This window comes from Neolamprologus brichardi, chromosome 22, assembly GCF_056152115.1.
Source record: "Neolamprologus brichardi isolate AB-2024 chromosome 22, ASM5615211v1, whole genome shotgun sequence".
Classification (NCBI taxonomy): Eukaryota; Metazoa; Chordata; class Actinopteri; order Cichliformes; family Cichlidae; genus Neolamprologus; species Neolamprologus brichardi.
In genome coordinates this window covers 19,467,203-19,481,989 of record NC_142124.1, presented here as the reverse complement: position 1 = coordinate 19,481,989, position 14,787 = coordinate 19,467,203, and the positions used below count along the sequence as shown (strand labels likewise).

General features: G+C 40.4%; 1 protein-coding gene across 1 annotated transcript; it reads left to right on the top strand.

Annotated features, from left to right (window-relative positions):
* Nucleotides 1-1,165: 1,165 nt before the first annotated feature.
* On the top strand, nt 1,166-2,252 carry LOC148096746 (uncharacterized). The gene is made up of 3 exons (XM_087835481.1): nt 1,166-1,360; nt 1,463-1,555; nt 1,638-2,252. Exons 1-3 carry the CDS (start codon nt 1,166-1,168, stop codon nt 2,250-2,252), a joined length of 903 nt encoding a protein of 300 aa, XP_087691607.1.
* Nucleotides 2,253-14,787: the final 12,535 nt, after the last annotated feature.

Genomic DNA, 14,787 nt, shown 5'->3' with positions numbered 1-14,787 from the left:
TCATGTAATTGTGAATGTTTCAGTCTAACCTAAGTTTGTTTTCTCCAAATTATATTTTTTATCTTTTCTAAAATACATGTGGAAATCTTGAGAGTCAGCGGTGTTTTACAGATCCCTCGGTGAATCCGTTCCTTGGACCAGACCCCAGAGCAGTTTAGCACACCTTTAATCAGAGACAAGTGAAAACACATGGGTCAGGGTTGCGGCCTTACAACCATCCACCAGAGTAAAGCTATAATCCTGCTTTCAGTACAGGTCATGGGTGGAGGAATCTGAAAAGGGGTCGTTGATTTAAATAACGACTCTGGAGCAAAAGGCTGCTGGTTTGACGTTAAATGAGAGGTGCAGTAAATTGTCCTGTTAGCATGTGAATAGATTGTTTATTGGTTTGACAACTTTACTCGATTATTTATTCTGTGTAATTGAACCACCAGCGTGCATGTGGTGTGTCTCAAATCGACTTTAGAAACTAAACTAAGTGTAAGGGGAAACGACTATAGGTGAGGGGAAGATTTTCTAAATTCTAAAATTAACCTTCACCTGCTGGAAGGCACCTGCTTCTACGTTGAAACAACTTTCAAAGGGAGTTCTGTGCTGCCAGGTTTGTATTTAATTAAAAGGTTGGCTACTTCTGAGGCGACGCAACGTGGCGAAGACAAAAAGAGCGTTTCAATCTAACCAGAGCATTTCAATACAGTTTCTGTTCACAATTTAATTTACTCAACACATTTTTGTCAGGTTTTAATTTCATGTTACTTATGTCATTGCAAAATTAAACATTCTTCAAAACAAGACAAATTACTTCAAGTTAGTTTTTTCTTATCAAGAAGAATTAGTTATTTGCACAATTTCAGTGTTACACTAATGGCAAAAAATTGTATTTTCCTTTTGTCTAATTTTGCTGATTTGGTTGAGGTCTGAAGTTTTAACAGTTCTGTAAATGAAAAGTTTAATATTAAATGTTTGCTGAAGTTTATGAATGTTTCAGTGAAGTTTAATAAAAGCTTCAGAGCTAAGCTAAAATGCCGGGGGGGAAATCAGCATGGAGCCAGACTGACCTGGTTTATCATCTTACAAAAACATGCTCATTTGCCTGAAGTTGTCCACCCTGAAATCCCCTTTTTGTTCCAGAGCTGACCGCTTCATGTGCAAACTGGTAAAGTTTATGACGACACTGAAGGGGACTCGACTTGACTCTCCAAAGAAGATGCAGAACAAAGATGAGAAGTCTGGAGATGACAAATCTCTGACTGATCTATGTAGCCCTCGGAGTGCGTTCTGTAGCAAAAATATCACTTACCTGGCTAAGCTCGCCATCCTTCTCCAGTATTGTCCACATAAGATGCTGACTCTTACTCAGGTAAGAAATAAGTGTGGTGTTTATTGTTGCTGCTGTTATGATAAATGCAAACATCCAATATGAAACACAAGTTTCCATTTTAAAGCCTTCCACTTTTTGTAGATAAAAAACAAGATTTCAGTGATTGATAAGGATGAAAGGACTGCTTACAACAACATCTGTTGGTATTTAACAGGTTACAAATGTTTCGTCAAGGTAAGCATCTTTTCCAAAATTTATTTAAATCAAACACACAAAGGGCTGTAAATAAAACTCATGTGTATTGTTTGCTCTTCAGATTCTAGTTCCGGGCACAATGAATCGTGAGCTTGTGTACTGGACGCTGGACTGCAGGGAGATAACAACAGAGATGGTGCATGAACACTTCTTGGAAATTCTCCATCTCTTCCCTGTTCTGGCCTCCAGACTGGAGACCAAGAACCTGAGCTGTCCGCCTAGGCCTCTCCACTCTCTAGAGCCCGCACCACACAGTACTGTTCAGATCAAACCTGAGGTGAAGTTTAATGGCCCTTTCTCTATTGACTCAATCCTGAAGAGAGACGGCACCTCTGCTCAAGCCTACACTCCCACACTCAGTCTGCCAGTCCGGGTGGAGCACTTTATTCAGCCTACGCAGCGACGAACTGGGACAAAAAGGTGCTTCGACTGGGACACCGATCAGCATCTCATCCTACAAGCTTCAGCTGGAAGTTCTCCTGTCTGCACGGGAGGGGGCAGCACACACCACTGGGCCACTGCTGATGTAACTACTACACCCGTCAAACGGATACCTGTGTATTCTGTTCCCTCGCTCCAGGTTCACCCGGGAGCTGTCCCTTTGTTCGCCAGCCCGCAGAGCAGTGGCCTCATTTACACCCTTCCAGCACTTACCCCCGGTGTTCCCCGTTTTTGATAGTTAAAAAAAATCTTATTAAAATACACTTCTGTTTCATGTTTTGAAGGGGACATGCTAGTTTTATTGGAAACCAGAAATATAGTTTTATATCAAAGTGGGCGTGTAGTTTAATGTCGAGTGTTTGTAATATGTCTTTATTTTTAGCTGTAGACTTTTTAGTTGTAGATAATTAATGGTTTAGGGAAAATACAGATGTTTCCTGGAGTCAAAAAAAATTGTGGCTTATCACGGTTTTTTGTGTGATTGCGGCCACTACATTTTATACATGTGTCTGAAGTCACTACAGACTGACCACAAGGGGGCAGTAGAGTTTTACTTTGAACTCCCAAACGCACTACCTTGTATTAAAATCAACACAATTAAGTGTTTTTTATACCTATATATATATATTTTTTTTTTGTCCATTTTGTGGTGTTTAATGCAGTTTTGCTGACCATTACAACAGTCTTTATTACACTACAGAAGATACTCTAACAGAATGCATATACCATAGACAATGCTTTGTTAGGTTGTGAAAAGTTTAATGTCTGTAAGTGGGGGGAAAAAAACCTAGATACAATTAATCAGGCAAGATATCAGGTCTTTCATTTGTTCCCAGAGGTTGCAGAGTTGGTTGAGTTGGGCAAATATGCAGCGCATGAAATCTGTTTGCTTTTCTATTTTCAGCACACATGACCTGTACCTTGCTGAACCATAACCTAGCTGGCAATATGATTAGCATGGTTAACACTGGAGGTTGCTAGAGTAGTATGCTTTGAAATGTTATTTTTTTAGAGAGGGGAAAAGACCATAACGTGAAAGCATGTTCTCTGTGAAGTCATGTCAGTAGCCAGCAATCAGGTCACTGAGGTCTGGGACTGAGAACCTCTCCTTTAGCCGAGCACACGCGTAGGTCAGTTTGGACTTGTGAATTAGCGTCCACTTCAGGCAAGAGTTCTGGAATGGGCCAAAAGTGCAGCCCCTTGCATCTGCACTCTGAAAATGCATTACATTGCAGCAGGTGTCCATGTGTCAGATGTCATGCAGTGAGTCAAGCTTTATACCTTTTAATGGAGGAAACTTGAGAAAAACAGTGTTTCGGTCACAAATCACCAAAACATAATCAATGCATACAACATGATGCAAGCCGCTTGCATACTTTTCAGTGCGGTAAGGAAAGAGATCCACCCTTTGCCATTATTCCCCCTGACCCTGCAGCTTCAAACAGGCTGTGGGCTGCAGAGTGGATTTTAGTTCAGACATGTACAATAGAACATAAAAAGCAAAGAATCGGGTATTATGAGTGTCCTACTCTACATTGTTTTGACACAAACCTTGCAGTACAAATGCTCAAGGGTACACAATCCTTGTACTAGTGATTGAAACTGAAGGTCAAGCAGGAAAGTATTTCAGTCTCCACCACCATGTCCTACTGTAAGGACACCAAGTCGTGCAGATCATGCAAGTCATGAGCCCACGCAGGACGGGTGCTGCGTGACCCTCTCAAACGCGATGCTTCCAAACAGCTTTTTCTGGGAACAGGTGAAGCGTGACTGTAAAAGGATGTGCAAGCAGTCGAGATTGCCAGAAATGTTTTGACTTTTAACTGAAGAAAGCCCACATGGAACCATGAAGGTAGTGAAGGTGATGTTTTTATTTCGACATTTAGGTTTTTGCTGTAAACTATGACGGAACACAGAATTGTGCAGATTCCTGACACAGCAAACATTTAATATCAGGTCAACAATAAAAAACTGCTGCATCTTCAAATGAACATTTACAACATAGCCTTTAAAGTAAAACAGTAAACAAGTATTTACCCTCTTGCTGATTTTGATTTAGGTTTTTGCATATTTGTCACAATTTTAAAATGAAAAATGCGATCCAAACCTAACTGGCCCTGTGTTAAGAAGTACTGTCCCCCTGTTAAACGATGAATGATGAAATGATGATTAATCACATTTCTTGGAATTCAAGAAACCAATTTCACTGGAAAACACGCAGTGTTGATTACTAACCTGTCTGACAAAGTATGACAAAAGATCTCAAAAAGCAACACATCAAACTTGATCTAAACAAACTCAATCATTGACATCTATGAAAAGGGTTACAAAGCCTTTGGAACTCCAGTGAACCACAGTGAGAGCCATTATTCACCAATGGAAAAAACTTGGAATGGTGGTGAATCTTCCTGGGAAGCTGGCCTGGGAGAATGGAAGAATTCCATTATTTGTTTGCCAAAAAACATCTTGATGAACGCCAAGACTCTTTACTTTGTGGAGAGACAAAAGCTGAACCTTTTGGAAGGTTTGAGTCTCGCTACATCTGAAATAAAGCTAACACAGCATTTCATGAAAAGAACATCACGGTGGTCGTGTGAGGGTCTGGAGCTGCTTTGCTGCTTCAGGATGACTTGCAGTAATTGATGGTACCACGAATTCTGCTCTCTATCAGAATTCCCGAAGGAGAATATCTGGCTATGGATTCATATCCTGAATGCCAAGAGCACCTTGGTAATGCAGCAGGAAAGTGATCTGAAACGCACCAGCAAGTCCACCTCTCAAGGGCTCAGCGATAACAAAACAAAGGTTTTGGAGTGGCCTAGTCAAAGGCCAGATTTAAATGCAATCAAAATGCTTTAATATGACCTTAAACAGATGTTCATGCCCCAAACCCTCCAATGTAGCTGCAAAGAAGAGTGGACCAGAATTCCTCCACAGCGATGTGAAACATCGGTGTCAGTTATCACAGATGTTGGATTGCAGTTCTTGCTGCCAAGGCTCGCACAACCATTTATTACTCTTCGGAGTCAATAAGTAAATGAAAGCATAATTTCAGAATTGCATTTTTTATTACTCAGGTTGTCTTTGTCTAATTTTTAAATGGGTATGTTGATATGAAACTTGAGAAATATTAAATAAAATACTAATCAGGAAGGGCATTATATACTTTTTCACACCTTTGTATCCATCCTTAATCTTCAGCTTGGCAAGAACTCTGTTTCAGGGCTCAGCGCTTTTGAATTACAAACTTATCAGATGAACTGAATGATCAACTAATTAAGTGGTTACATTTTTTTTAAAATGTTCATTCTTACCCCCTACTTGGGGAATTTCTAGCAGATATGATCGGAGCATGTGAGTCGAGGGCAAACTGAGGGAGGTCTGTCATGAGACAAGAATTTAGCGAACAGAGGCACAAGGAAGAGGAGTTGGCTGAGCTCAGCATTTGGCAGTGAATGCCCACGACAGAACCTCCACCCTGTGGGATTACTAGTGGACGACCTAGATTGCGACACAGTCCTCCATCTTTTTTTCCCCCCTCGCTCCCTCCTCTGACTGGTCAACAGAGATTACACTCAGAGAATGAGCCTGGCAGTCAGACAGAATCACTAAGCATGTGACTGAGTGACACACAGAGGGACGGGAGACAAAACAGCATTTCTCTTTCTTCACTGCCTCACATCTCTTCTCCATCTTTATGCTTCATTTTGTGCACTTTGTGTTTTTAAGCTCCGGATTTTACAGCAAAAGACAAAGTTTCATATGAATATCAAACAAAAAAGCAAAACAAAACACAAAAGGAGTGGCAAGATTTGTTATAAGTGCACAGTGAGAGGAAACTGGAGCTCGTCAGCTTGTCGACTGTGAAGGATTAACTTGCAGGTTTCTGTTTACTGATTGAGTAAACTGGTTCAAGCTTTAATCCCCTGAACGCTATATCGTGCAGAGAATCCTCACCGGCATATTAAACTAGTATTGATACGTTGATCTCTGGGTGTCGAGGACTTCCTTACTTTACACTAACGTAACATATCGGATCACACACACATACCAATCCCACCAAGCTGTGAAGATTTGTTTCACTAACAAAACCAAACTGCATGTCTGCGTGTGTGAGGATGCACCGAGTTAATCTCCACACGGTTCTCCCGCTGCTTGTTTACAAGTAGGCCAGGACACATGGCCGCTCCACTAGGGAAAAATGAGCTAATATTAGCCCTCATACATCCACATCCTCTCATGTGACTGCCTGCCTCTAGTGTATTACACAAATATTTTACTGTCATTATTGCTTAATGCCTTAGTTTTTCCATTAAAGACTACTAAACCTACTTAACTGGGCAGATCAGTCACGCCATTCAAATGGCTCTGTAATAGTCAGTTGCTCATTTGTTTGTTTTTATTTTGGGGTTTTTCACTGGTTTGTCTGTAATAGTGTGTCAAACTAATTTTTAACTGTGGGCCAACTACAACCCACTTCTTTCTGAAGCAGGCCGGACCAATTCATTTCACTTCAGCTCACTTTATTTCATTTATACAGCAACAAATCACAACTGTAACCTCAAAGCCAGCAAAACCCCCCTTTCTATAAGTTTAAATACATTAACTAATTGCTGAGTTAATATTATTTTTTATTAGTTAATAGTTTCTCTAGATAATAAAGAAATGCTTCTTTAGTAAATGAAAGACGTGTACCAGCACTAAAGTGTTGTGAGAAATAATAAAAAATAAATAAATACAGAAATGTTATTGTTTTCTGTTACTTATTACTTCAGTGTAGTATCAATGTAGCAAAAGCTGTAAAACCCAAGAAAGAAAATACAGTGCAATGCAATGCAAAGGGGCCAGACTGGAGTTTTTGCAGGGTTGATTCTGGCCCCTGGGCCTTATTTTTGACACCCATGGTTTATAATAACAAATCGTATAGCATCTTTACATGAGATAGGCTGTTTCAAAGGTGAGGTTAGGTGAGGCTACATTACACCCCTGTCACTATCACTGATTTCACACGTGTGGGACTAAAAAATCCTCGAGGTTCGCGTCGCCTTTTCCTGGAGCTTCGCCCCTTTTCAATCAATCAATCAATCAATCAATCAATCAATCAATCAATCAATCTTTATTTATAAAGCACTTTTCATACACTTTCATACACTTTTCGAACCTCTCTGAAGTTTAGCAGAGAGCAGCTAATGAGTCCTCTGAACCTTCTCGTCGTCCCAACTAAGCAGCTACTGAGGTTTCCTGAAGGTGTGCCACTCTGACGTAAGAGGATAAATATGCACAACTTAGACATCCTTTCACAGAGCCGGGCAGTCACGTCGCACTCGTCTTCCTCGTCTGGGGCCTAGCTCCGCCCACAGCAGCTGGCGTCACCCTCAAAGCACTTTGTCATCCTGTCGGATCAGCCCGCGGAGATGCGCTGCAGACAGGATAGAAAACAAAACAAAACACCCATATGCGGATATTTTGGTCATGCCCCTGTTTAACCTGTGACTGTTTTAGTTGTGCACTGATTCTTGTGAAAGTGAAGCAAGCACAAGCTTTGTTTGTATGGACTACACAGAATTACGCAGACGTTTAAAAAGATGTAAACAATAGGCCTTAACCTACATTTTATTAAAATAAATATTCCTAATCTTTAATTTTTCTGTGTGAATTGTGTGAAAAACGGTGACCAGATGCAGTGTTTAGCACTACAGGAAGTTGTGAAAGTCTTGAGTAGTCCTTGTCTTGTCTTGAGCAATAGTTCTTCAGGATTTCTGAAGGTCTTTCAAAGTTTTTTATTTCGACATTGGCTGCTTTTCAGTCCCGTCCTTGTACCTGACCATTTCAGAGGTATGTTGTTTTTGTTTGGTAAGCCAATCGACCCTGACCTTTGAACCATTCAAGCATAAAAAGGGCACCCAACTCAAGGAACCAACCAGCATTGTGATACACACGACAACATAACAAGCAAAAGAAAAGTTTTAAACTGTATTTTCAGAAACGTTTTTCTCCTAATCTGTTTTTTTTTGTTGACAAAAATGAGAAATATATTGTTTAAGAGGCATAAAATAGTATTTTTGCAACCAGCAAGATGATCCTTAAAGAGCTGTTAGCCAAAAACAACAACAACATAAAAAAAACAACAAACTTGGCATGATGTGGAGTTTGTGCTTAAATAATGAGGAAACTAGACAGGTGGAGGACAAAAGAAGAATTTTTAGGCCTGAAAAACTACCTACAACAGATGAACAGTATCTGAAAGTCATGTCCTTAAGAAAGTGGGGAAAAAAATCCAACAAACATCTGACATGGGACCTAAGAAATGCCGTTCACACGAGCCATCTACTGTTCACTGAAGCCCCATTTCTTAGGGTCTTTGCCTTACAATAAAAGTGCCCACTGTGGTTGTGATTTTGAGCTACATAAATAAAATGGTCTCAGCGGACGGCTGTAAAGAAGCCATTCTTGAGGAAGGGAAACAGGGAATAAAGGCAGAGGTATTCCACATTATACAAGAACTGGACTGAAAATCAGTGGCAACAGATCTGATTGGGTGATGAATCCAAATTTGACATTTTTCCTTGAAATCATTTCATGCATAACTTCATGGCTTCATGAGTGTGGTAAAAAAACAAGTTACAGCATAATGTTGTTCAAACACAAGTTCCTTTTATTCATGTTAATGATTTTCATGTCTTCAGTCAGACTTGCACACAGCAGCAGTGGAGAGTGCCACAGTGGGTGGGCAAGTGGGTCAGGTGACATATTATGTGAGTTCAAAGTTTTCACATGGGGAACGTGCTATACGGACACGTTTTTGTTAGTGTTACTGCTTTTCAGCACTTTTCTCCTCTTTACTTTTTCAGTTTCAGTTTAGTGGTTGAGGTCTGAGTTTACAGTTTGGTCGATCCAGTGCAAAAGTAAAGCATGACTTCATGGGTCTTTGTTTTTAAAAAAAAATTGATTTATCAGAGAAAAGGCTCTGGGCAGGACACCTGTTGCAAGGGGCATATTAGCAGAAAAACCAATGTCCCCATTGTCTCAGGAGCTTGGAAAGAAAGTCCAACTGGTGCCAGCTGGTGGAGAGAGGTGAAATGTCTTCAAGAAACTTAAAGAAGTCCAGACGCTTTTCTTTCCAATCTCCTTAAACTACAGTGACCTGGATAACGGAGAACCTTCACAGACAATGTCCCCATTCCATGTGCTAATTGCACGTTCAAGTCCTTTGCACCTCATAGTACTTTTAAAATAACTTTTGTCAACAGTACTGAGCAGAGCACTGACCTTTGATTTACAGCGGTCATATTTTGGCAATACATGACCTGCTTTTTTCAAGGGCAGTGTTTGTTTATCCTCACCGTGTGGGCTATTTGGGTCACCTCCTCATTCTCCTTGGTTTACCCACTCCAGAACTGACAATCATTGATCTGAAAACATGGCAGACAAATTTCTCCTTCAAGTAGTCATGTGTAATTTAGCCAGCGCCGAGTTAATCAATTGTAAATTTTTCCATTACGCGTGAGGGCACGTGCTTAACCAAAACAACCTTCAGAGACACAGAGCCACGCAAGAGTCTCCTTTTAAAGGTTTTCCATCAACTTTTAAGTAGCTTGTAAAGCTGTTTGGCTAGTTGGGAAATATATTCTTTGTTTTCATGCCACAAGATGGGTGAGAGTGTCATTGCATCTCTTGTAGATGTTTTTTAAATATATATCAAAGCAGCCAGACATTTCGCCCGGCTTTGTCAGAAGATAACAAAATCCCCACATGTTTCTTAAAGAGGAGTCGAAATTTCCTGCAATTGCCACTGGTTGCCTGACAAGACTAGACTAGCTTTAAAGGTGTGAGTTGGAAGACCACTTTGGGTTTAGCTTTTACATCCTATACAGCCTTGAAACTATATAGCCATGTCCACTATTTCCAGTGGTGGTAGATAGTGAACACAGCTCTGACTTTTGACATGAGGTGAATGAGGTGCGTTCTCTAAATAGTCACAATTCTGAGTGTGTGCAGTCCATAATTTCTTTAATTCCCACACCAGTGACCCTCACCTACTTTCCATTCTACTGATGCCTATATCAACAGCTACACCCATCCATCCTTTCCTTATCTATATTGCTGGACACCACCTTAACCACAACCCAGTTATCCAAGCAGCCGTTTATATATAAACACAGTTTTCCTGTTGCGCATCAACTTTTCCTGTGTGAAGGGCAAGTTAGAGCTGAAACCCACCCGCAACACAGCAGGGGCTGTTATCACAGTCTCCCCTCAGTAGGCCACAGACCACAGACCCTCCCATTAAAAGATATTACTCCAGCCATTACCTCCAACAATACTTGCAAACTTACTAAGTAATTAAATTGTGCAGTGGAATGAATATCTGCCCAACAATCCCGCATGCATCCCTTTAGTGGGGTGCAGTCTTGCCTGCCAGCTAATATCCTGGCATTCTGACCTCACATATTTTACTCAGGAACCAAAACACAGGCTGGTTAAGGTGCAGTTTCCACTTTAGCGAGCGGTCCAACTTTGTCGGTCGAGGCTGATCTGTGGCTGTTGCTGGAATGTGATCCTGCTGCCAAGATTCACTGTAAAAAAAAAAGAAGAAGAAGAGAATAATTAGGTGGGATTTCCACATTCCTGAAAAAGTTACATTTGTGGGAGAGACGCCATGTAATAGAGCGCAAGAGATGCTTTAAAGGGGTTGCACCAATCCTAAGCCTGTACACAACTGCGATTTAAGTGTGGCACTGTGTGAAAACCCACTGAGAGTGTTACTGCAGCTTTGTTTAGCTGTGTCATCAGTACCCACTGTGCCCTGGCATGTTTACTGTGTCTAAACTTGGTGCTGGCGATAAAGATATTAGGCCTATGATGGAGAGCTTGACGAACAGTGACTGTGGCTTTGAGGGAATTAGGGTTAGCTCAATTAAGCTCACTGTTTGCATCTTGTTCTGTATGAACCGAGTGTACACAGGTACGTGCTTGTGGTTCATATAAATGATTTTTAAATGAGCTGCATAGTTGGGTGGCCACTGTTTTGCCTTTTGTTAATAATTTAATGAAATTATGGTTGACTTTAAAGGGCAGTGCACATAACAGGTTATTTGTTAAACTTGATATGTTACCAGTCTTGTGCTTTCGGTTGGTGTAGATAAAAGCCAAAGGTTGCTGATTCCATTTTTAAGAGTCTGTAATATTTACACATTGTGGTTTGTCCCACTCCTTTGAGAATGAGTCAGCTGACTGTCTGGTTGTGACTAAACTACTTTCAACAATGTCTGACAAACGGCTTTCGTGAAAGAAGACTGCTCCTTCTCTCTCTTAAGCTGCAATAAAATTTGCTGACAATTATAAATACCTGAAGACAAAGGCATACTTCAGTGGGCAAGGTTTAACTTTTGCCCCTAGGAGGTCACAGGCAGAGACAAACAGTGCTATTAGGATGTTAATGTTCCCTGATTCTATATATCAGGAACGTTTGCCTTGGTTAGTCACTCAGTAACAACCTTATCAACATCAAGAGGACGGTCTTATCAGAGCACTTACTGCACCTTATTGAGACGATCAATATTGAATACAGGTCAGGCTCAAATTTATGATTCAAGAGATGAGAACATGACTACTGATAACATCTCTTTACAATCAAATAAAATGCAATGGTTTATTTTGTTTGTTGGGGTGTGATGTGTGATAGCAATTGCACAAATTCACTAAACATGTGGATGCTCTCTGTAAAGGATTAAAACGATAACCACACAAAGCAAGTCTGCTCATTTTTTACACTTAAATGCTTCAAATCTTTAAACAAATGTTAATATTAGACAGGGAGCGATTATGTTAATTATCATGGAAGCTGAGTTCAGTTTCACTAAACACATCCAGACCTGATTACTGTCATACCTGTCAACAAATCACTTGAAAAGCATCTGTGTGACTAAGTAAGGTACGCTGTAAGATCTGAAAAAGCAACACAAAGCCATTTCCAAGTTTCTGGGACTCCAGTGAACCACAGTGAGAGCCATTATCCACCAATGGAGAAACGTTGGCAGATGAGACAAAAGTTGAACTTTCTGTGAGATTCAAGTCCTCTTACACCTGGCATAAAACTAACACAGCAATTCATGAAAAGAACATCATAACAGCTAAACACGGTGGTGGTATAAGCAGCTATTAGTTCATGCCCTGAATTCAAAAGCACTTGATCTGATGATCAGTAATCTGAAACTCAGCCTCAAGTCCACCCGAAAGCAATGAGTGTGGCCTAGTCAAAGTCTAGATTTAAACCAAATTTAAACGCTTTGCTATGACCATTAACAGGATGTTTATGATCAGAAATCCTAAAGTGTGGCTAAAATAAAACAACTATGCACAGAAAAGTGGACCAAATATGAACTGAAATGTGCAAATACGTACTTTAATGGCAGTGTATGTCAGTCATTTCCCTGTGTTTTCAGTCTTTATGCTAAGCAACCAAAAGTGATCGTAGCTTCAAATGCAGAAAATTTGAAGTGGAATCTTTTCATTTTTTTTATTTCAGGTGTATTTTCCACAAATATTGGACTATTCTTTTAAAGCTCTCCTTGACCCACGAGAGGCAAAGGTAGCCAGCACACTGCGTTTAATGATTCATCTGCACCCTAGTAACTTTGAAAAGTCACTTTTCCACTTTGATAATTTTAGAAAAAGTTTCTAAACATTTACCGCTCGAGTCCACACCCATTGTTCTCCAAAGTATAATGCATTACTCACACATTCACAGTTTCTTACTACGTGACCTACAAACACATGTCATGTGTGTCTGAATCACCTTTTTTTTTCAGGCTTGTTGCATCATCTCAGTTTTCATGACCAGTTGAATCTAGCTCAGAGTCATGCAAACAACCTGGTTTAGGTGTGCGAAATGAATAAAGCAGAGGAAAAACAGATGTGAGGAAACAGCCTACAGTCGTACTGTGTATGGTGTAAATACACTTCTGCTGACCAACAGCTGTCAGGGCGATCTTTGACTTTCAGTACAGAAAGCTAACTTTCTGCTCTGTTTGCACTGAACAGCAGCCATGAACTGAGAGATCAAGTACTCTTCAACCCGTTGACCCATTAAAGCCTTGCAAAAAGACAGAGGGTACAAAACAGATTTCCCCTATGACACTACTGTATAGTCCTACTGTATTAGAAATATGGAAATAGAGCTAAAAGTAAAAGAGAAACAAGAATGGAAAGATCTAATGTCCTTGAGTGCTCCTTTGTTTCCCATATCAGTCTTTTGCTTTATGACAGGCCTTACACTCTGTCCCCTTAGACTATCTTAAGTTTTATTGTTCTTTCCTCAACACTGTGTAAAAAGAATGAACGAACACAAACTCACTCAACACAAACAGCAAAAAGGGAAGAGAGTAAACCTGACTGTTAAAACAAGTTTTTTTTGGGTTTGTTTTTTTTTTTTTTAAAAAAAAAACAACATTTATCTTAATTACGTTAATCCGTCCAAACAACCCGTGGATGGTTGCAGGACGTGCTGGAAGAGTTTTATTTCATTTATATTGCCGAAAGAAGTCACCAGCTGCTCCCACAAACACAGCCAGGTGAAAGTCCACTGGTTTTATCGTGTACCGAGACACCACGACCTACATATGCTGCACTAAATCGCTCACAGCAGTCTTTCAAAGGTTGTCAATGCTTCAAAATAATAAGTGGGATGAAGATACAGAACTAGGAAGATGCTCCACAGATACAGGAAATGCTGCATTCTGTTTATACACATTAAGGTGTTGGATATATAGTTTGCTTGTTTGAACTATGCCCATCAGCACTTTTGGTGGTGTCTTGCAGTGTAAGTGACTGACCTGAAATTAGCATAGTGCTCATATTTCCCCCCCCTCCAATGCGCCTATTATTCGATGTGTTCCTATTGAGGGCCTCACATTACAAGTCCACAGTGCTGCTATTGTATCCTGACAAGGACCTTTCACACAGTCATTGCCAATACTAGCACTTATTAGCAGATCCACAGTATAGCAGTCACAGTTTTGCAGATGTGGAAAAAAAGATCCCTCCACGTTTAACTATGCTCCATAAATGTGTGTTTCTGTCTTGTTTTTATGGACATGAAGTCTGCCAATAAAGATTGAATTGAATTGAATTGAATGAACAGCGCGGTGAAACATTTTAAGACAGACTTCACACCAGATGTGTCTGAAATCATTTGTATCGGGGGCTTAACAGATGTTTCACGCAGTTTCTTGAAGCAACATCTCCACATCTACTCACACAGAAAAAAAAAAATCCTCCACCGTGCTATTGATTATATAGGACAGACCAGCTTTGATTAGTCAACATCCATGCGTTATCAAGGAAAGGCGTTATGATCTAACGCGAGGGAAGGGCTTCCCTTTGTACAGACTTATCTCCTCTTGGCCTCAAATCAAGGTTGCAGGCCTGGCTGCCTTCCTAACTCGGCAGACAATGGCTCAGACACATCTTAAAAAACGGTCACATGCTGCGACTGCAAGAATGTGGAAACACTCGCTTAGTTACAGTAGAGATAATTAGTAGGTTGGTCTAATATAATAAAATATAAGCATGCATGATAGAGACTTTGTCCGCATTCTGCGTGCACAGCGGAGAAAAGGGGCGCACTTGACAGAACTATTAAAGGACAACGTGGGTCTTCAGAATTTGCAATGCACGTAGTGAGAATGTATACAAAGGACAGATCAGAGGGAGATAAAATATCACACAGTCATTTTAACATTTGAGCTGGGGGGTAGCCCCCCAAATTC